The sequence below is a fragment of the Salvelinus alpinus genome, chromosome 3 (genome assembly GCF_045679555.1).
Source record: "Salvelinus alpinus chromosome 3, SLU_Salpinus.1, whole genome shotgun sequence".
NCBI classification, from domain to species: domain Eukaryota; kingdom Metazoa; phylum Chordata; class Actinopteri; order Salmoniformes; family Salmonidae; genus Salvelinus; species Salvelinus alpinus.
This window is the reverse complement of record NC_092088.1, coordinates 7,247,740-7,270,542: the sequence shown is the minus strand read 5'-3', so window position 1 is coordinate 7,270,542 and position 22,803 is coordinate 7,247,740. Positions and strand designations below refer to the sequence as shown.

General features: G+C 42.1%; 1 protein-coding gene across 1 annotated transcript in view; it reads right to left on the bottom strand.

The window, feature by feature from the left end:
* Nucleotides 1-22,803, bottom strand: part of tacc2 (transforming, acidic coiled-coil containing protein 2) — a 280,409-nt gene that overhangs the window by 133,562 nt on the left and 124,044 nt on the right. Inside the window, exon 2 of the mRNA XM_071391355.1 lies at nucleotides 19,333-19,586. Within this exon, the coding sequence (XP_071247456.1) occupies nucleotides 19,333-19,586 (254 nt within the window). The remainder of the gene's footprint in view (nucleotides 1-19,332; nucleotides 19,587-22,803) is intronic.

The window sequence follows — 22,803 nt, the reverse complement described above, 5'->3', positions numbered from 1 at the left end:
GTATCTTATAGATAATGGTTTAGACTACACAACTGGTATCTTAAAGATAATGGTTTAGACTACACAACTGGTATCTTAAAGATAATGGTTTAGACTACACACCTGGTATCTTATAGATAATGGTTTAGACTACACACCTGGTATCTTATAGATAATGGTTTAGAGTACACAACTGGTATCTTATAGATAATGGTTTAGACTACACACCTGGTATCTTATAGATAATGGTTTAAACTACACACCTGGTATCTTATAGATAATGGTTTAGACTACACAACTGGTATCTTAAAGATAATGGTTTAGACTACACACCTGGTATCTTATAGATAATGGTTTAGAGTACACACCTGGTACCTTATAGATAATGGTTTAGACTACACAACTGGTATCTTATAGATAATGGTTTAGACTACACACCTGGTATCTTATAGATAATGGTTTAGACTACACAACTGGTATCTTAAAGATAATGGTTTAGACTACACAAATGGTATCTTAAAGATAATGGTTTAGACTACACACCTGGTATCTTATTGATAATGGTTTAGACTGCACACCTGGTATCTTATAGATAATGGTTTAGAGTACACAACTGGTACCTTATAGATAATGGTTCAGACTACACACCTGGTATCTTATAGATAATGGTTTAGACTACACAACTGGTATCTTATAGATAATGGTTTAGACTACACAACTGGTATCTTAAAGATAATGGTTTAGACTACACAATTGGTATCTTAAAGATAATGGTTTAGACTACACACCTGGTATCTTATAGATAATGGTTTAGACTACACACCTGGTATCTTATAGATAATGGTTTAGACTACATACCTGGTACCTTATAGATAATGGTTTAGACTACACACCTGGTACCTTATAGATAATGGTTTAGACTACACACCTGGTATCTTATAGATAATGGTTTAGACTACACACCTGGTATCTTATAGATAATGGTTTAGACTACACACCTGGTATGTTAAAGATAATGGTTTAGACTACACAACTTGTATCTTATAGATAATGGTTTAGACTACATACCTGGTACCTTATAGATAATGGTTTAGACTACACACCTGGTACCTTATAGATAATGGTTTAGACTACACACCTGGTATCTTATAGATAATGGTTTAGACTACACACCTGGTATCTTATAGATAATGGTTTAGACTACACACCTGGTATCTTATAGATAATGGTTTAGAGTACACAACTGGTATCTTATAGATAATGGTTTAGACTACATACCTGGTACCTTATAGATAATGGTTTAGACAACACACCTGGTATCTTATAGATAATGGTTTAGACTACACACCTGGTATCTTATAGATAATGGTTTAGACTACACACCTGGTATCTTATAGATAATGGTTTAGACTACACACCTGGTATCTTAAAGATAATGGTTTAGACTACACAACTTGTATCTTATAGATAATGGTTTAGACCACACACCTGGTATCTTATAGATAATGCCTGCATCCCAAATGGCATCCTATTCCTTACATAGTGCACTACTTTGGGTCCTCTATGCACTATTTAGGGAATAGGGTGCCAGTCCTGGTTAAAAGTAGTGCACTATTTAGGGAATAGGATGCTAGTCCTGGTTAAAAGTAGTGCACTATATAGGGAATAGGGTGCCAGTCCTGGTTAAAAGTAGTGCACTATATAGGGAATAGGGTGCCAGTCCTGGTTAAAAGTAGTGCACTATATAGGGAATAGGGTGCCAGTCCTGGTTAAAAGTAGTGCACTATATAGGGAATAGGGTGCCATAGGGCCCTGGTCAAAAGTAGTGCTCCATATAGGGAATAGTGTACCAGTCCTGGTTAAAAGTAGTGCACTATTTAGAAAATAGGGTGCCAGTCCTGGTTAAAAGTAGTGCTCCATATAGGGAATAGTGTACCAGTCCTGGTTAAAAGTAGTGCTCCATATAGGGAATAGGGCACCAGTCCTGGTTAAAAGTAGTGCTCCATATAGGGAATAGTGTACCAGTCCTGGTTAAAAGTAGTGCTCCATATAGGGAATAGGGCACCAGTCCTGGTTAAAAGTACTGCTCCGTATAGGGAATAGGGTGCCATTTAGGATGCGACCAATGGTTATTTTCTCATAAATCAGAGAGCAGGAAACAGAGTGGTCACTCATAGAGAAAGGCGATGTCATTACTGTCTTCTATGGTGGTCACTTAGCATTCAGAGACACGTCCACTCCTCCATCATCTACCCTCATTAAAGCCCGCGGGCGAGCAGGAGAGGACAGGAAGCCGGAATAAACCTCTTCATCGGTTCGCTGAATGCCTGAATCAATGCTGCTGAGTCATTGTAGCCAGGGTCACTGGACACTGGGAAGTAAATGTCTGCCTATTCCCTATATAGTGCACTACTTTTGACCAGGGCCCTTAAGGCTTTGTATAGGGAATAGAGTGCTATTTGGGACACAGTCACAGCCTTGCTTTATCTGTCCTGATGGACTCGGCAGTGATGGACTCGGCAGTGCTGGACTGGGCAATGATGGACTAGGAAGTGATGGACTAGGCAGTAGACACGGGGCAGTGATGGACTAGGCAGTGATGGACTAGGCAGTGATGGACTAGGCAGTGATGGACTAGACAGTGATGGACTAGGCAGTGATGTATTAGGCAGTGATGGACTAGACAGTGATGGACTAGGCAGTCGACACTGGATAGTGGTGGACTAAGAATTGATGGACTAGGCAGTGATGGACTAGGCAGTGATGGACTAGGCAGTGATGTATTAGGCAGTAGACACTGGGCAGTGATGGACTAGGCAGTGATGGACTAGGCAGTGATGGACTAGACAGTGATGGACTAGGCAGTCGACACTGGACAGTGGTGGACTAGGCAGTGATGGACTAGGGAGTGATGGACTAGGAAGTGATGGACTAGGCAGTGATGGACTAGGCAGTAGACACTGAGCAGTGATGTACTAGGAAGTGATGGACTAGGAAGTGGTGGACTAGGCAGTGATGGACTAGGCAGTAGACACTGGGCAGTGATGGACTACTAGGCAGTATAACCTGGGCAGTGATGGACTAGGCAGTGATGGACTAGGAAGTGATGGTCTAGGCAGCGATGGACTAGGCAGTAGATACTGGGCAGTGATGGACTAGGCAGTGATGGACTAGGATGTGATGGACTAGGCAGTAGATACTGGGCAGTGATGGACTAGGCAGTGGTGGACTAGGCAGTGATGGACTAGAAATTGATGGACTGGGCAGTGATGGACGGGGCATTGATGGACTAGGAATTGATGGACTAGGAATTGATGGACTGGGAATTGATGGACTAGGCAGTGATGGACTTGCCAGTGATGGACTAGGAATTTATGGACTAGGCAGTGATGGACTAGGCAGTGATGGACTAGGCAGTGATGGACTAGGCAGTGATTGACTAGGAATTGATGGACTAGGCAGTAGACACTGGGCAGTGATGGACTAAGAATTGATGGACTAGGCAGTGATGGACTAGGAAGTGATGGACTAGGCAGTAGACACTGGGCAGTGCTGGACTAGGTAGTGATGGACTAGGAAGTGATGGACTAGGCAGTAGACACTGGGCAGCGATGGACTAGGCAGTTGACACTGGACAGTGGTGGACTAGGCAGTGATGGACTAGGGAGTGATGGACTAGGAAGTGATGGACTAGGCAGTAGACACCGGGCAGTGATGTACTAGGAAGTGATGGACTAGGCAGTGATGGACTAGGCATTGATGGACTAGGTAGTGATGGACTAGGCAGTGATGGACTAGGCAGTGATGGACTAGGCAGTGATGGACTAGGCAGTGATGGACTAGGCAGTGATGGACTAGGCAGTGATGGACTAGGCAGTGATGGACTAGGCAGTGATGGACTAGGCAGTGATGGACTAGGCAGTGATGGACTAGGTAGTGATGGACTAGGCAGTGATGGACTAGGCATTGATTGACTAGGTAGTGATGGACTAGGCAGTGATGGACTAGGCAGTGATGGACTAGGCAGTGATGGACTAGGTAGTGATGGACTAGGCAGTGATGGACTAGGTAGTGATGGACTAGGCAGTGATGGACTAGGCATTGATGGACTAGGTAGTGATGGACTAGGCAGTGATGGACTAGGTAGTGATGGACTAGGCAGTGATGGACTAGGTAGTGATGGACTAGGCAGTGATGGACTAGGCAGTGATGGACTAGGTAGTGATGGACTAGGCAGTGATGGACTAGGCAGTGATGGACTAGGCAGTGATGGACTAGGCAGTGATGGACTAGGCAGTGATGGACTAGGCAGTGATGGACTAGGCAGTGATGGACTAGGCAGTGATGGACTAGGCAGTGATGGACTAGGTAGTGATGGACTAGGCAGTGATGGACTAGGCAGTGATGGACTAGGCAGTGATGGACTAGGTAGTGATGGACTAGGCAGTGATGGACTAGGCAGTGATGGACTAGGCAGTAGACACTGGGCAGAAGCTACCAGACACCATGCAATACAAGTCAACTTAACTAATTGTTTAATCAGTGTTATTCTGTGATTGGCTGGACTTCAGGACAAGAAGTTGAGCTAATGTGTGAATGTTTGTTCACTCAACAAACGTTGCTCACAGTGAGCTGAATGTATAAAAGTGTGTTGATTAAAATTACAAATTTGTGTTTTCCTTTGTGTCAGCTATATGCCCAAATGTTGAGCGAACTCACAATCCTGTTGTAGCTGGATGTCTTACCATTGTATGTTGAATCAACAAACTGTGTATTATGTGCAGCATGTTTGCTCAAAACCACTCAATACCACACCCAGGATTATCATATTTCCCAGCATGCTCTATTGTAGGTTGATTTTTCTGAAATATTTCTTTCAATACCTGTGTTTTTGCATGTACAATTATCGGTTGATTAATCTTATGCTACACAAACATAAATCAAATTCATTTTTCTAAACTAATCCAATCTGTTATTAGTTGGACTGTTTGCACCTGTTACTGAGACGGCTGTTCCAGTTTATATAATTTGGGTAGTCTCAGAAATCAACCTGACTTGTCCTGGCAGTCATTCTAAAAGCAGTTTTCAGGTAAATAACAGTTCAGATCATTGGATAGTACTGATGTGAAGTTAGACTCTTTTTACTAACTCAGATATTTTCGTCTCGTTCAGTCAAAAGAGCAAATCTTTCTACTCCTTTTTTTCTTCAAATTTGAGTCAGTAATGACCCCTTACCGGCAAACGAACTGAAAACTGGAAAGAGTCACGATACTACAACCTTCTCGTTCCCATCTAATTCACCACCGCAGGTTTATTGGAGCGGCCATTTGTGACTAAGACGTGTTTTTTAAACAATGGGATTTTTTTATTTATTTCTAAGAATACAAATAATATTATTTCGTGATACATTTGAAACGAGATCTAGTTGTGGCCGCAACCAGACTAGATCGTGAACAACTCAGTACTTGAGTGCGGTGAGGGTGATGAGCATAATGTCGTTAGCTAACTGCAGCCCCCCCCCCCCCCTTCCCAAACGACTCCCAGTGGAGGCTGTGTATATTTTGCTTCTCCAAAGCCGTGTCCATCATAACATTCAATAATACATTAATTGCATTCTTTCTTGCACCATGAGATCAATGATCAGTTCTAAACGTGTATTTTCGTCTCTATGCTCATTGGCCTATTTCCCTTCGTGTGGTGGTCTGAGCACGTCTCTGAAGCCACTGAGCCGGAGGAGCATGTGTTAATCCTGCTGTGGGATTACTTCTGGCCAGCACTAGCAGGTCAAACGAAAGACTCAAATGAACGAGTCACTCAGAAAAACAAATCATGACTCTGGAGTCAGTTAAAATAGTCGTTCAAAAATAACTAATTGTTTGTGAACTGCACATCACTATGACTATCCTCCCCAACCTGGCTGACTATCCTCCCCAACCTGGCTGACTATCCTCCCCACCCTGGCTGACTATCCTCCCCACCCTGGCTGACCATCCTCCCCACCCTGGCTGACTGTCCTCCCCACTCTGGCTGACTATCCTCCCCAACCTGGCTGACTATCCTCCCCAACCTGACTGACTATCCCCATCAACCTGGCTGACTATCCTCCCCACCCTGGCTGACTATCCCCACCCTGGCTGGATTTCGATAGGAATTACACATCACTTTGCAAGCCAGCATAATGTGACATGCAGGCTTGATGTGGCCTGTAAACCAGGAGTTTCAGACCACTGCGCTGGGGTGTAACTAGGCCCTCAAAAAGAAACGGCATTATGATATATGTAATGTATTGACGTAAAGAGTTTAATTTCACACTGGAAAATATGCAAATAAGGTAGAATAAATTCTCAAGTTGAATTGTAATTTCACTCAATCTAAAATTCTAAATTGAGTGAACATACAATTCAACTTGAGAATGTATGTTGGTTCAACTATATGCCCAAATGTTGAGTTAACTCAATCCTAATGCAGCTTGTTACATTACAATTTCATGTTGAATCAATACTTTTGTTTTTACAGTACAGTCTTGGTTCCCTTTATCTTCTCCTGATATTATAGCCACCACAGCAGCATTGCCTTTGTGTTTTCCTGAGTCACTGTAGGGACACTGGACACAATGCATTAAAGACAGTCACTTTGTATCAGCCCTGATATCATAGCCAGCCACACAGCAACAATGCTCATTTGTTTTTGTACTGACTGAGTCATCGTGTTTGATGAAAGGGGAATGCATTCAAATGTGTCTTCCGCGTTTAACCCTCTGAATCAGAGAGGTGCGGGGGGCTGCCTTAATCCACATCCAGGGCTTTGGCATCTGGGGAACAGTGGGTTAACTGCCTTGCAGAACGACAGATTTTTAACCCTGTCAGCTCAGGGATTTGATCCAGAAACCTTTCGGTTGCCCAACCGGCAACCTGCCGTCCATGACGAGTGCAGGGATCCTGGGTAGTAGACAATAGGTACTAACACAATTTACATTTACATAATTTAGCAGACGCTCTTATCCAGAGTGACTTACAGGAGCAATTAGGGTTAAGTGCCTTGCTCAAGGGCACATCGGCATAATTGTTACCTAATCGACTGGAGAATTCGAACCAGCAACTTTTCGGGTTACTGGCCCAATGCGATTAACTGCTCAAAGTATGTGAGTGGAGCCGAGCTGGAGCGAAGCATGCCCAATTTGACTGGAGCATGGAGCGAGACTCCCAAAGGTTGGAGCATCGGCCTCCTCGCCCGCTCCAATTTCTCTCCAGTAGCGCTCAACTCACGAGCTCAGGGCATGCCCTGGCCCAGCATGCATCTGTAGTCTACTTGTGTGTTGCTTTAGCTACTGTCACAGAGTTCACTACATATTACTAACATCAAGGCGGTGACCCGTTCCTGTAGGGTCATGCTCTACAACATTCGCAGAGTACGACCCTGCCTCACACAGGAAGCGGCGCAGGTCCTAATCCAGGCACTTGTCATCTCCCGTCTGGATTACTGCAACTCGCTGTTGGCTGGGCTCCCTGCCTGTGCCATTAAACCCCTACAACTCATCCAGAACGCCGCAGCCCGTCTGGTGTTCAACCTTCCCAAGTTCTCTCACGTCACCCCGCTCCTCCGCTCTCTCCACTGGCTTCCAGTTGAAGCTCGCATCCGATACAAGACCATGGTGCTTGCCTACGGAGCTGTGAGGGGAACGGCACCTCCGTACCTTCAGGCTCTGATCAGGCCCTACACCCAAACAAGGGCACTGCGTTCATCCACCTCTGGCCTGCTCGCCTCCCTACCTCTGAGGAAGTACAGTTCCCGCTCAGCCCAGTCAAAACTGTTCGCTGCTCTGGCACCCCAATGGTGGAACAAACTCCCTCACGACGCCAGGTCAGCGGAGTCAATCACCACCTTCCGGAGACACCTGAAACCCCACCTCTTTAAGGAATACCTAGGATAGGATAAAGTAATCCTTCTAACCCCCCCCCCCCCCTTAAAAGAGTTAGATGCACTATTGTAAAGTGGTTGTTCCACTGGATATCATAAGGTGAATGCACCAATTTGTAAGTCGCTCTGGATAAGAGCGTCTGCTAAATGACTTAAATGTAAATGTAAATATTTCCGTAAAGAAACTAAGTTCACAGAGTTCACCTGTGCTAAAACACACGGGTGAAAAATCAAGGTGACTTACAAAAGATGAGGAGGACCAAGAGCAAGTGAGGGAGTGCGCTGATGTAGTGTCCACTAGAATCATTGTGGAATCTGAAAAGACACCGGTCCTGAAAGCATGATGGTGTACATACTACGTGCCCATGCTAAAAGAAAAGAACAAGGTGGGTAGATAGCAAAGTGTGTCATTGAAGCAAAATATTTATAAACTAAAAATCTAATCTCTTGAAAGTTTCATTCATTTTTTATTGTATTATCTATACAGTAAGCCTAATAGACCTGGCATATTCCCCCTTTCAAGGAGCTTTCCATTTTGATTGGATAATTGTTTTTAAATTTTACCTTTATTTAACTAGGCAAGTCAGTTAAGAACAAATTATTATTTTCAATGACGGCCTAGGAACAGTGGGTTAAACTGCCTTGATCAGGGGCAGAACAACAGATTTGTACCTTGTCAGCTCGGGGATTCGATCTTGCAACCTTTCGGTTACTAGTCCGATACTCTAACCACCCTGCCACCCCAATGATTTTACCTAAAAACCTTTAGGCCTACCTATAGAAAAATAACTGAAGAGTAGCCAGAAGGGTGTTTAGCATCCCCAGTGGCCCTGCAAACACAACGAGGATATTCTCCGCTGCTGGCCTGCTCTACAGGAACCATCGCATGAGCCTCAAGCCACAGACTCTGGCCAAACTCATGTTTCCAGAAAAAAAAATTCAAAGGCACTTTAGACTGAGCCTAATAAGGCATTTTTTGCCATTTAATTTGTATTTAATTCTAAGTAAGTCACAGCCTATATGCGCAATTTATAGACTATAATGATTTAATAGAACTAAATGTTGTTTAAATGCTGAGAGCTATAATGACCCTGTCAGGCTAGTGTGAATTGCGAATGCTTCACAATGTATTTCTTTTGTAGGCTATAGCCTTGAAATAATATAAATAATATAGCCTAAATAATTAATTTCCGTTCCTTCTTAGTGTCCCTGTCTGTCTCCTGACCTATTTAGAGTGTTTATATGCTGTTGAACATGACATGTAGTTTATATGCTGTTGAATGTGACATGTAGTTTATATGAAAATTATGAGCGCTTCTTACATTCACCTTTTTCATGTTAATTAAAATACTTTTCATTCAAATCAAATGGTTTGGTTTTCAATACTTCAAAACCAAGTCCACGTAGTCACAAAAATAGATGGGTGTTGGTGCGATTGTGATTTTAATGAATGGAGCAAATTCAGAGCAGCAGTTGTTTTTTTTCTTCCTGTGAGCATGGAGTGTTTTTTTAGCAGAGCAGCAGGGAAGAACCTGGAGAACCAGAGCCGTGTGTAACAGTTTTGCTTCCGTCCCTCTCCCCACCCCTACCTGGGCTTGAACCCGCTGCACAGATCGACAACAGCCACCCTCGAAGCATCGTTACCCACCGCTCCCACAAAAGCCGTGGCCCTTGCAAAACAAGGGGAACAACTACTTCAAGGTCTCAGAGCAAGACGTCACCAATTGAAACGATATTAGCGCGCGTCCCGCTAACTAGCTAGCCATTTCACATCGGTTAAACAAGCACCACTCATACAAGCGGGTTTTTCTGACCTTTCAACTCCGCTCACATACTCTGGCTAAGCTACCTGCCGCCCAATGCATCAGGACCGCCTTGGTTTGGTGTATTGCTCCTGATGGACTGATATTGCCACAGCATTATATAGCTATACAAGCGTTATTGCATTGGGTCAATCATTTGTATTCTTGTCATGTTTGCTCATACGTCTCTTTGTGTTTTTTCTAAAGGACGGATATAGCCATGGCTTTTAGCTGTATAGCCACACAGCAGCATTGTGGCTATAGTTTGTTTTCGTACACAGCAAATTCTCCAGTGTTAAATTAACACGGGAAGTGTGGACCCGTATTGACACTGGAACAGTGTTAAATTAACACTGAGAGCGTGGACCCGTATTGACACTGGAACAGTGTTAAATTAACACTGAGAGTGTGGACCCGTATTGACACTGGAACAGTGTTAAATTAACACTGAGAGTGTGGACCCGTATTGACACTGGAACAGTGTTAAATTAATACTGAGAGTGTGGACCCGTATTGACACTGGAACAGTGTTAAATTAACACACTGCTTGGTGTAAAGCCTTATTTCCCAGAGTGCCTTGCTTTTCGGGTGAATTGTAGACTTACAGTACCACCCATGACTGTATTTGTTAGTGACAGAGACATGGTTGTTGCATTTATCATTTTTCAGCCCTATAGACTTCACCAAGTGAGATCCTGAGCGAATATGTTATCATTAAAATTGTTTTATTTAACACAATACATTACGTATTTCATAAGGCCTTATTTTTGAGAGCCAATTAACTCTGTAAGTGTTGAATTAACTCTCATTGGTGTAAAATCACCCCAGTGTTGGTCTTAATTAATAACCAGAGTTTAACCAAAACCACGCCCCTCATTATCATATTTCCCAGCATTCTCTATTGCAGATTGATTATAGCAATTGTTTGTTTTAATATGTATGTTTTTGCATGTACATTGATTGATTAATTCATCTTATGGTTCTCAAATATAAATAACATACATTTTCTAAACTAATCCAATATGTTAGTTGAATTTATTGAATTCATTACTGAAATTGTTGTTCAAGTTTAGATGCTTTAGGTAGTCTCATATCTTCAGTCTCCACAACCCTGGCGGTCATTCTGAACGCAGGGTTGTGGGTGATCAAACGGTCTGAAGGTTGGATATCCCTACGCTGGCTGGATTTCAATAGGAATTACACATCACACATAATGTGTCAGGTAGCGTGAATAACCCGACATGTTGAGTTCTTCGGGTTACCCAAACATGGGTTAATTTAACCATCGACTGGGTTTTTATTCTTTCATGCTGGGTTAGACCAAGCAGCTGGGTCTTTTTTTTAAAGTAATCCATTGGTTATTTTCAGGAGGCGTGGCTTATTAGGGATTTGGCCACCAGTTATTTTTGGCCACCTGTAAGAGTAAATGTAAAAAAAAATGTAATCATGTTAAATTTTCCTTGAATATTACTTAAGATTAAATATTCTAAAACAAAAAATATTAACATAATTATTGACATATTGAGACAAAGTGGTTACTATCCCATTGAGGGTATCACATTGTATTTTGCATATGCTTTTAAGGAACTTCTGAAAGCTTCATTAAAGCTATAAAAGTGTCAGGATTCAACCATAACATGTGATAACAATTTAACAGAACAGATGAAATGGAATAAATTTTATTCCCACGGGTGGCCAAACCAAACCTCCAGGCTTCTGATCTGACCCGCTGGGTCATATCTCAATTATACCCAGCATCAACAAACCAACCTTGCTCTTTTTAAAATGAGAGAGTTAGGGTGATGTCACCTAGGGCTGTGGTGGTCATGAAATTTAGTCAGCTGGCAAATGCCGGCCGGTCTCAAGGTAACTGACTGGTAATTAACATGAACACGGTTAGCATCTCCAGGCCTCCAGCGTTCAAGCTGCTGATGCCCGCCTTTGGAACATCTACATTTAAAAACAAAAAAGTGTAATAAATCAATACATCTATTATTTATTTTAGTCTTAAGAAATGATACTGATATTAAGAAAATGTATTTCAGAAAAGCGGAATATGACTCTGCCTACTGTAGGCCTATGCTATCTGGCTATGGTCATATTTGTAGCAGATGTTATTGCGGAATGCTTGTGTTCCAAACTCCAACAGAGCAGTAACATCTAACAATTCACAGCAATACACATAAATCTAAAAGAATGTAAATAAATAAATATTAGGACAAGCAATGTCATGTGTGTAATGGGATGTATAAACATTATAGACAGTATGTGGATAGAATATTTAGTATCTGTAGAATACGTAGGATAGGATAGTATACATAGAGCAATAGTTAAATAGGATGGAATTGACTAGAATACAGTGTATATACAGTGCATTCGGAAAGTATTCAGACCCCTTGACTTGTTTCACATTTTGTTAAGTTACAGCCTTGTTCTGAAATGGATTAAAGAAAAAAATTCTGCAGCAATCTACACACAATACCCCATAATGACTTCACAATACCCCATAAGGACTTCCCAATACCCCATAATGACTTCACAATACCCCATAATGACATCACAATACCCCATAATGACTTCACAATACCCAATAATGACATCACAATACCCCATAATGACAAAGCGAAAATAGGTTTTTATCAATTGTAGCAAATGTATTAACATAATAAACATAAATACCTTATTTACATAAGTATTCAGACCCTTTGCTATGAGACTCGAAATTGAACTCAGGTGCATCCTGTTTCCATTGCTCAGTTTGGCCGGGCGACCAGCTCGAGGAAGAGTCTTGGTGGATCCAAATTTCTTCAATTTAAGAATGATGGAGGACACTGTGTTCTTGGGAACGTTCAATGCTGCGGAAATGTCTTGGTACGCTTCCCCAGATCTGTACCTCGACACAATCCTGACTTGGAGCTTCACGGACAATTCCTTCAACCTCATGGCTTGGTTTTTGCTCTGTCATGCACTGTCAACTGTCGGACCTTATATAGACAGGTGTGTGCCTTTCCAAATCATGTCCAATCAATTGAATTTACCACAGGTGGACTCCAATCAAGTTGTAGAAACATCTCAAGGATAATCAATGGAAACAGGATGCACCTGAGCTCAATTTTGAGTCTCATATCAAATGGTCTGAAAACTTCTGTTTTTTAGTTTGAATAAATTTGCTAACATTTATAAAAACCTGTTTTAACTTTGTCATTATGGGTTATTGTGTGTAGATTGATGAGGGAAACTTTTTTTCTAATCCATTTTAGAATAAGGCTGTGACATCACAAAATTTGGGGGGGAAAAAATCAAGGGATCTGAATACATTCTGAATGTATGTCAATGTTATTCTCAGAGGCAATCCGGAACATCTACCAGTCCGCGTTATCAAAACAAACTTCAAGCATGGATTCCGATTGGTCAGACCAATGTTGAATAGACCTTAGCAGAGGTACTTCCTGTTTGAGTTTCTGCCTATAGAAAGGGAGGAGCAGAATGGCGATCTGATCTGATTTACCGAAGGGAGTACGGGGGAGGGACTTGTAGCCAAGGAGAGTAACAATGGTCGAGAGTCTTTGAAGCGCAAGTACTACAGGCTGTTGTGTTGATAGAATTTCGGTAGCGTTTTCCTCATATTTGCTTTGTTAAAGTCCCCAGCTACAATAAATGCAGCCTCCAGGTATGTGGTTTCCAGTTTGTTCAATGTCCAGTGTAGTTCCTTGAGGGCCGTCGTGGTATCGACCTGAGGGGGAATATACACGACTGTAACTTTAACCGAATGGAATTCTCTTGGGAGATAATATGGTCAGCATTTGGTTGTGAGGTATTCTAGGTCGGGGGAACAAAGGGACACGTGTTCCTCCTACGTTATCACAATCACACCATGAGTAGTTAGTCATGAAACATCCACCACGGCCTCTCCTCTTCCAGGAGAGTTCTTTAGTCCTGTCTGTGCGATGTACTGAGAACCCAGCTGGCTGAATGGACGGAGACAGTCTATCCAGAGAGTTCTTTATTCCTGTCTGTGCGATGTACTGAGAACCCAGCTGGCTGAATGGACGGGGACAGTATATCCAGAGAGAGCCATGATTCCGTGTAACTGAGTATGTTACAGTCCCTGGTGTCCCTGAGATCCTCGCCCTGAGTGAGGATCTACTTTACTGTCCAGGGACTGGACAAACATTAGCAAGTAATATACTCGGGAAAAAGAGGACCAAGGTGCAGCGTAGTGAGCGTACATTTTCTCTTTATTGATAAAAATGACGCCGAACAAAACAACAAACACTACAAAAAAACTAACCGTGAAGCTCAAAGGCTATGTCCCCTAAACAAAAGTCAACTTCCCACAAACACAGGTGGGAAACAGGCTGCCTAAGTATGGTTCCCAATCAGAGACAACGATAGACAGCTGTCCCTGATTGAGAACCACACCCGGCCAAAACATAGAAATAGAAAATAATAGAAACACAAAACATAGAATGCCCACCCCAACTCACGCCGTAGAAAATCGTAGAAAACATTGTCCAGTTGGTTGTTGTTAGGCTTTGAAACAAACATCCACAACGACCATGTTTTACACTGTTTCATCCTGCCGTTCAACTTCTGTCTTCAAATTGAGATCATCACAGTCAGGTGAGTTTTAGAAATACAACACTGTTTTGATGAGAAGGGTTTGATGTGATTTTTTTCGATTGCATTGATGTCAGAGTGGTTAGAGGGACAATAGAGCCCTGAGCACGAGGCCATTAGGACCTGATGGTCGGTAGCAAGTCGGATACTACCAAAGCATGTCCAGAGTGCATAAGAGGAGATTACCGTGACTCACGTGGAATTTGACTGCGGTCATGACTCATGGCTGCCGGTGTGGCGGTAATACGGTCACCACAACAGCCCTAATAACACCCTATCTCCTTAAGAATCTCGTTTGACATGGGGGGAGGAGACCAGTAACTTTACGATCAAACTTTATCAATGTAGAAACAAAAGTCATTTTTCATACTTTGATCTGGTTCCATGCGAATATCATCCAATTTCATTGAAAAACTGGATTTTGACTACTCATGGCCTTTAAAAAACAATACAACTAAGTGAACCAAAACCTGCGAACCCCAGCAGTTGGATCATCTAAATAACTCAGTATTTTTTTTGTAAGCCCTTTAAAATAAATCCTTAGGAAATACATATTGTATTGTGTTAAATAATGAACCTGTAGTAACAACACATTCACTTAGGATCTCACTTGGTGAAGTCCATAGGATGGAACATTTATGTGTCTCTGTCACGAACCAATTCAAGGCACTCTGGGAAATATGCAAATAAAGCATTACACTAAGCAGTGTGTTAATTCAACACAGTTCGGTGTCTATACCGGTCCACACTTTCAGTGTTAATTTAACACTGGGGAATTTGCAATGTACTGTCATCCTAGCCGGTTTATGTTCCTACTGACTCATCGTTTTACTGAGCCTCCATTTTGAAAACATCCAGGCTTTGCCTTAGCAAAGAACACAAATATTGATCTTAGTAGAATAAGTCTTTACCTTAAACATTCTTAGCAGTCATTAGATTAATTTAACTCAAAGACATCATTCACGTCTAACTGCAAATGTCAACAAAGAAAATAAAATCATTACGGTGCTGCGTTGAGATTGGCTGATAGTAAAACCATGTGACAAGCTCCGGGCGCTCTCAATCTCATTTCCTTGACAAAGTCGTTAACTCACCTCCTTGCTAGCCCTGCCTGCCTGCTCTGGCCGATCCTTACATGCCTTCAACAGCCTGGTAGGCACTCCCTTTTTTTTAAAAGAGGGAACGAGAGGAGAGAAATCACAGCAAAAGTGCCTACCAAGCTGCCAATCCTGCAGATTCCACCAGAGGCATGTGTTTGGGAGGGAGTATGATATGTGCATGCTGCAGCTTGCCTTGTAGAGTATAGATCTACAACTCTGTAGGGCATGTAGCTGAAAGTGAACGTATTGCAGCATCTGAGACCCCCAGGTGCTTGTCATGTTTTGACAGATCTTCTGTGTTACAAATGTTACTGAGGTCCTCTACTTTAATTTCTCTAATCTTTCAATTTATTTCCTTCCCAAACAGGATGCACACAACATCTCTCTAGTGTGTTCTGTCTTTCTGTTCTGTCTATCTGTTCTGTCTATCTGGTCTGTCTGGTCTGTCTGTCTGGTCTGTCTTTCTGTTCTGTCTATCTGTTCTGTCTATCTGGTCTGTCTGGTCTGTCTGTCTGGTCTGTCCTTCTGTTCTGTCTATCTGTTCTGTCTATCTGGTCTGTCTGGTCTGTCTGTCTGGTCTGTCTGTCTGGTCTGTCTTTCTGTTCTGTCTATCTGTTCTGTCTGTCTGGTCTGTCTGTCTGTTCTGTCTATCTGTTCTGTCTGTCTGTTCTGTCTGTTCTGTCTGTCTGTTCTGTCTGTCTGTCTGTCTGTCTGTTCTGTCTGGTCTGTCTGTCTGTCTGTTCTGTCTGTCTGTTCTGTCTGTTCTGTCTGTTCTGTCTTTCTGTTCTGTCTGGTCTGTCTGTCTGTTCTGTCTATCTGTTCTGTCTATCTGTTCTGTCTGTCTGTTCTGTCTGTCTGTTCTGTCTGTCTGTGTCTGTTCTGTTCTGTCTGTTCTGTCTGTCTGTTCTGTCTGTTCTGTCTGTCTGTTCTGTCTATCTGGTCTGTCTGTTCTGTCTGTCTGTTCTGTCTGTCTGTTCTGTCTATCTGGTCTGTCTGTCTGTTCTGTCTGTGTTACCAAAGTCTGTACTACAGTGCTACAATGCAATTCAGTTTGTTACAATTCACGTAGGCTTCCCTCATTACCTCACTAACACTGCAGGTATGTAATGTTTTATAACTTGTTATAAGCATGTACAAACAATTGAATTTATTATTAGAGAGCTTATAGTATGTTCCTGAAGTGACAAATTACTGCAATCAAACTAAGCTCAGACAACAGCAGACAAGAGACGCCCAAACCAACAGGAACACACTCCGCTCAGACAACAGCAGACAAGAGACGCCCAAACCAACAGGAACACACTCCACTCAGACAACAGCAGACAAGAGACGCCAAACCAACAGGAACACACTCCGCTCAGACAACAGCAGACAAGAGACGCCAAACCAACAGGAACACACTCCGCTCAGACAACAGCAGACAAGAGATGCCAAACCAACAGGAACACACTCCGCTCAGACAACAGCAGACAGAGACGCCCAAACCAACAGGAACACACTCCGCTCAGACAACAGCAGACAAGAGATGCCAAACCAACAGGAACACACTCCGCTCAGACAACAGCAGACAAGAGACGCCCAAACCAACAGGAACACACTCCGCTCAGACAACAGCAGACAAGAGATGCCAAACCAACAGGAACACACTCCGCTCAGACAACAGCAGACAAGAGACGCCAAACCAACAGGAACACACTCCGCTCAGACAACAGCAGACAAGAGACGCCAAACCAACAGGAACACACTCCGCTCAGACAACAGCAGACAAGAGATGCCCAAACCAACAGGAACACACTCCGCTCAGACAACAGCAGACAAGAGACGCCCAAACCAACAGGAACACACTCCGCTCAGACAACAGCAGACAAGAGACGCCCAAACCAACAGGAAACTTCAAAACAGAGCAAAAATACGAATAAGTCTTCAAATAATTCCCTGAAGCACCTCAAGGTCAACACACCACTGCAACCCACATGCAGTGTTTGAAAGGCCACCACAGGGTTGTGTTCATTAGGGCACACTGTAGCAAAACAGTTCAAAACGTTGTGTAATGGAAGCCGAAAAAAACTAGTTTTTTACTTATTGAACAATTTCAGATAGTACTTTCAGATTCAGAGTGTTTATAGATTCAAAGTGTTCATAGATTCAGGGTGGTTAATAGATTCAGAGTGTTAATAGATTCAGAGTGGTTAATAGATTCAGAGTGTTTAATAGATTCAGAGTGGTTAATAGATTCAGAGTGTTTAATAGATTCAGAGTGTTTAATAGATTCAGAGTGTTTAATAGATTCAGAGTGGTTAATAGATTCAGAGTGATTAATAGATTCAGAGTGTTTATAGATTCAGAGTGTTTATAGATTCTGAGTGTTAAGTCACATGTACAGGGTTGGAGGTGTGATTGCAGGGTACAGTGACAATCTTAGGCTTCGAGCTCCAACATGCAGGACTAGGTGAAAAATATATATATATAGAAAAAACTATGGAAATATATATAGCCCTATATACATGATAATAACTGTGGCTTCCCCGTTTCACTCTGTTTCGGGACATCTTTCTTGAGTTTCGTGCCTAGTGAACACAACCCCTGTCTCACAACACACACAGCAAACAGAGAAGAAACACCGAAGGCCCTTTGTCTCCCACTCTCCCTCATGCTGTGGACAGTACTATAGCCTACACACTGGTTATACCTCTTCTGTACAGCCACCAGGTGTGTGCTGCTGTCCATGTGATGTTGCAGACCAGCCAGCAGGGGGCTCACTGAGTCACTCAGGCTCTTCTGATCTCTCTTAACCTCTGTTCTAAAATCCCACCGGGGACGGAAAACGCACCAGGACAATTTAGACGAAGGAAGTGTAAATATTTTTTTTTTTAAATGCAGTCGTAAGGACTAAAGGCAGCACACAGCATAGCAGTCACAGACAACAATATGGGTGGATAAAGCTCCATGACAACGACTGTAAAATCATTGCTGAAGAACAGCACTCCATTGACATAGACTATATGCAGGAATGCTTTACGATGTAAACCACTTCATGGGAACTATATTTCCTGCCTCTGAAGAACATGTAAATACTGTAGTGATTTGCGTCATGAATATAAATCTCATTTCATAGTAACAGGAACAGTCAACAACCAAACAGCAAGCCGAAAACTGTATACTGGCCAACGAGCTGAGTACAACAGCTTTACCTAACCTCACCTTATCATACATAACCTATTCCTTACCTATTCCTTACCAAACCTTATCTATCTCTGTTCTTATCTTACCCTACCTTACCCTACCTAATCTTACCCATCCCTTCCCTTATCTTACCCATCCCTTCCCTTATCTTACCTTACCTGCAGTATCCCTTACCTTACATTACATGACCTTACCTTAGCTAAACCTTACCTTACCTTACCTTACCTACCCTTACCTTATCTTAACCTTTCCTTGCCTAGTCCATACCTTTCCTTAACTTACCAACTTTTACCTTACCTTATCTTTCCTTACCTTTCCTTAACTTACCAACTTTTACCTTACCTTATCTTTCCTTACCTTACCTTTCTTAACATTACCTTATCTTACCATTCCCTTAACCCACCTCACTTACCTTTTACCTTAACTATACCTTACCCAACCTTACTTTACCTTATCTTACCTATCCCTTACCCCACCCAGCCCTTACCCTACCTTACCTAGCCTATCCCTTACCTTACCTTACTCAACCCTTACTTTACCTATCCCTTACCTTACCTTACTCAACCCTTACTTTACCTATCCCTTACCTTACCTTACTTAACCTTTACTTTACCTATCACTTACCCTTCCTTACCCCACCTTACCTATCCCTTATCTTACCTAACTGTACCCTACCTTACCTTACGTGCGCACGCGCGTATAAGCAGACAGGTCAAACCAAAGCCACCTACCCAAGTGAAGTCCCCCAGTGGAGTTCAAGGCTGAGGTCTGTGCTGGGCAGAAAGTCGTGAGGGAACTCTAGATCCTCGTCTTCATCTCTCGTCCTCCTCTCCTCCTCCTCTTCCTCAGTGTTCCTCCCCGGGACGTCCTGTAGGGGGTCGACCCCCTGTTCTATGGTTGAGGCTGGCGGCTTGGTACAGACCACTACGTTACCTGCTGTGTTGTTTTCTCCGGTCTGGTCGATTCTCTCGGCGTGGACTTCAGCCTGGAGGAAACCACAACACACAAGCAATATTAATGAAGCTGTCATCAACACGCTTTACAAAAAAAAACTGGAGTTGCTAAAAACACGACAAGGCCCAATGTTGAGTTTAGTGAACGGTGTTTCAACTAACATCCATGTCCTTTTGTGCTCTGCCTCCACCGCGGACAATCACAGACCCGGGTATAAAGCCAGCCGAGCACTGCCTGTTTGTGCAGAAACACACCCTTTATTAAAACACAATAAAGAATGCTGAGTTTGCATTGACTAATGTGAGGTTGGCCAATCCACTCTGTCAAACCTTATCATTTGCCAATGAGCCATCTTTGATTACATTACATTAGCCAATGGGATCAAAGAACACACGGTAGAACTCAATATCTCCTGTACGTAGTGTGTTTTATTATTATTGATATGGGAACATTGTATATTCTGACAACATTATAGTGTAATGTCTCATGTATGACTTCAATCCATGCACAACATAAAGTCCACTTGATCCCTCATATTGTATATATATATATATATTGTATAAATATTGTATATATTGTATAGATATTGTAAATATAGTATAAAATATTGTGTATATTGTATAAATATTGTATATATTGTATAGATATTGTAAATATAGTATAAAATATTGTGTATATTGTATAAATATTGTATATATTGTATAGATATTGTAAATATAGTATATAAATATTGTGTATATTGTATAAATATTGTATATATTGTATAGATATTGTAAATATAGTATAAATATTGTGTATATTTTATAAATACTGTACATATTGTATAGTATACATATTGTATAAATATTCTAAATATTGTATAAATACTGTATATATTGTATAGTATACATATTGTATGTATTGTATAGATATTCTAAATATTGTGTAAATATTGTATAAATGTTGTATATATTGTATAGTATAAATATTGTATAGATATTGTCTATATTGTATAAATGTTGTATATATATTGTATAGATATGGTATATGTTGTACAGATATTGTATATTTGCCATAAGGCTATGTTTACGTTGTTCTCTGAGGCTAAAACAGCAACACCTACAGGATAATGACAGGCCTGTCCTAGGAGTGTGCTTCTCACACCCAGTCCCAAAAATCACACTATTCCCTATATAGTGCACTACTTTAGACCAGAACCCAATGGCACACTATTCCCTACATAGTGCACTACTTTAGACCAGAACCCAATGGCACCCTATTCCCTACATAGTGCACTACTTTAGACCAGAACCCAATGGCACACTATTCCCTACATAGTGCACTACTTTAGACCAGAACCCAATGGCACCCTATTCCCTACATAGTGCACTACTTTACCTCATTCTCTGAGGCTAAAGCAGCAGCATCTGTAGGATATCCTCTCTGTAATGACTGACAACCAAGTAAGCGTAATCAAAACGTTGTTGTCAACATAACATGAACTACGGAGGCCCCCGAGGATCAACCTTAACCACAGACTTATAAATTGACATCTTTACACTCTCCCACCCTGCTAAAGTCATTAAGATTATTTGTGAAACCCTTTTGAGCTGAAGAACAATGTCTGCATCCCGAAACAGCACCCTATTCCCTACATAGTGCACTACCTTTGACCAGGACCCATAGGCTGTCATTAGGGAACGAGCCATTACAATAGGATTCTATGTAAGTCTTACTGTACACACCACTGAGCTAATGAACAATGAGTTTTATACCAAAGCAAATGTTCAGCTTTGAGTTGTGGATCGTTACTACTGAGACCAGCTGATCCGGTTTGACTGCCATGGCAACGAGGGAATCCACATACAGTAGCCTATAATGACATGTCTGACTTTTATTGTACATTATGAGGTGTGTGTGTGTGTGTGCGTGCGTGTGTGTGTGTGTGTGTGTGTGTCAAACCAAGTGTTATTTGTAACGTGCCGAATACAACAGGTGTAGTCCTTACAGTGAAATGCTTACTTACAAGCCCTTAACCAACAATGCGGAAAACAATTTCCAAGTAAGAAAATATTGTATAAAAAAGTTTTTAAAAAAGTAACACAATAAAATAGCGAGGCTATATACAGGGGAAAGGGGGACACCTAGTCAGTTGTACAACTGACTGCATTCAACTCAAATGTGTCACCCGCATTTCAGTTGAATGTATTCAGAGGGCTGCAATAATCGACATCTTCGTCTTCGGCTCCCGGGGAACAGTGTGTTAACTGCTTTGTTCAGGGGGCAGAACGACACATTTTTTACCTTGTCAGCTCGGGGATTCAATCCAGCAACCTTTCGGTTACTGGCCCAACGCTCTAACCACTAGGCTACCTGCCGCAGGGGGTTACCGGTACCAAGTCAATGTGTTCGGGTACAGGTTATTCAATGTATTTTGAGGTGATATGTACTCCAATGGGCTCCCGAGTGGCGCAGTGGTCTAAGGTACTGCATCTCAGTGCAAGAAGCGTCACTACAGTCCCTGGTTCAAATCCAGGCTGTATCACATCTGACACATCTGACAAAATTGCCCTCGCTAGAAGCCTGTGTTTCAGACATAAGGAAGTGGATGGCTGCAAACGTTCTACTTTTAAACTCGGACAAAACAGAGATGCTTGTTCTAGGTCCCAAGAAACAAAGAGATCTTCTGTTAAATCTGACAATTAATCTTGATGGTTGTAAAGTCGTCTCAAATAAAACTGTGAAGGACCTCGGCGTTACTCTTGACCCTGATCTCTCTTTTGACGAACATATCAAGACTGTTTCAAGGACAGCTTTTTTCCATCTACGTAACATTGCAAAAATCAGAAATTTTCTGTCCAAAAATGATGCAGAAAAATTAATCCATGCATTTGTTACTTCTAGGTTAGACTACTGCAATGCTCTACTTTCCGGCTACCTGGATAAAGCACTAAATAAACTTCAGTTAGTGCTAAATACGGCTGCTAGAATCCTGACTAGAACCAAGAAATTTGATCATATTACTCCAGTGCTAGCCTCCCTACACTGGCTTCCTGTTAAGGCAAGGGCTGATTTCAAGGTTTTACTGTTAACCTATAAAGCGTTACATGGGCTTGCTCCTACCTATCTTTCCGAGTTGGTCCTGCCGTACATACCTACACGTACGCTACGGTCACAAGACGCAGGCCTCCTAATTGTCCCTAGAATTTCTAAGCAAACAGCGGGAGGCAGGGCTTTCTCCTATAGATCTCCATTTTTATGGAATAGTC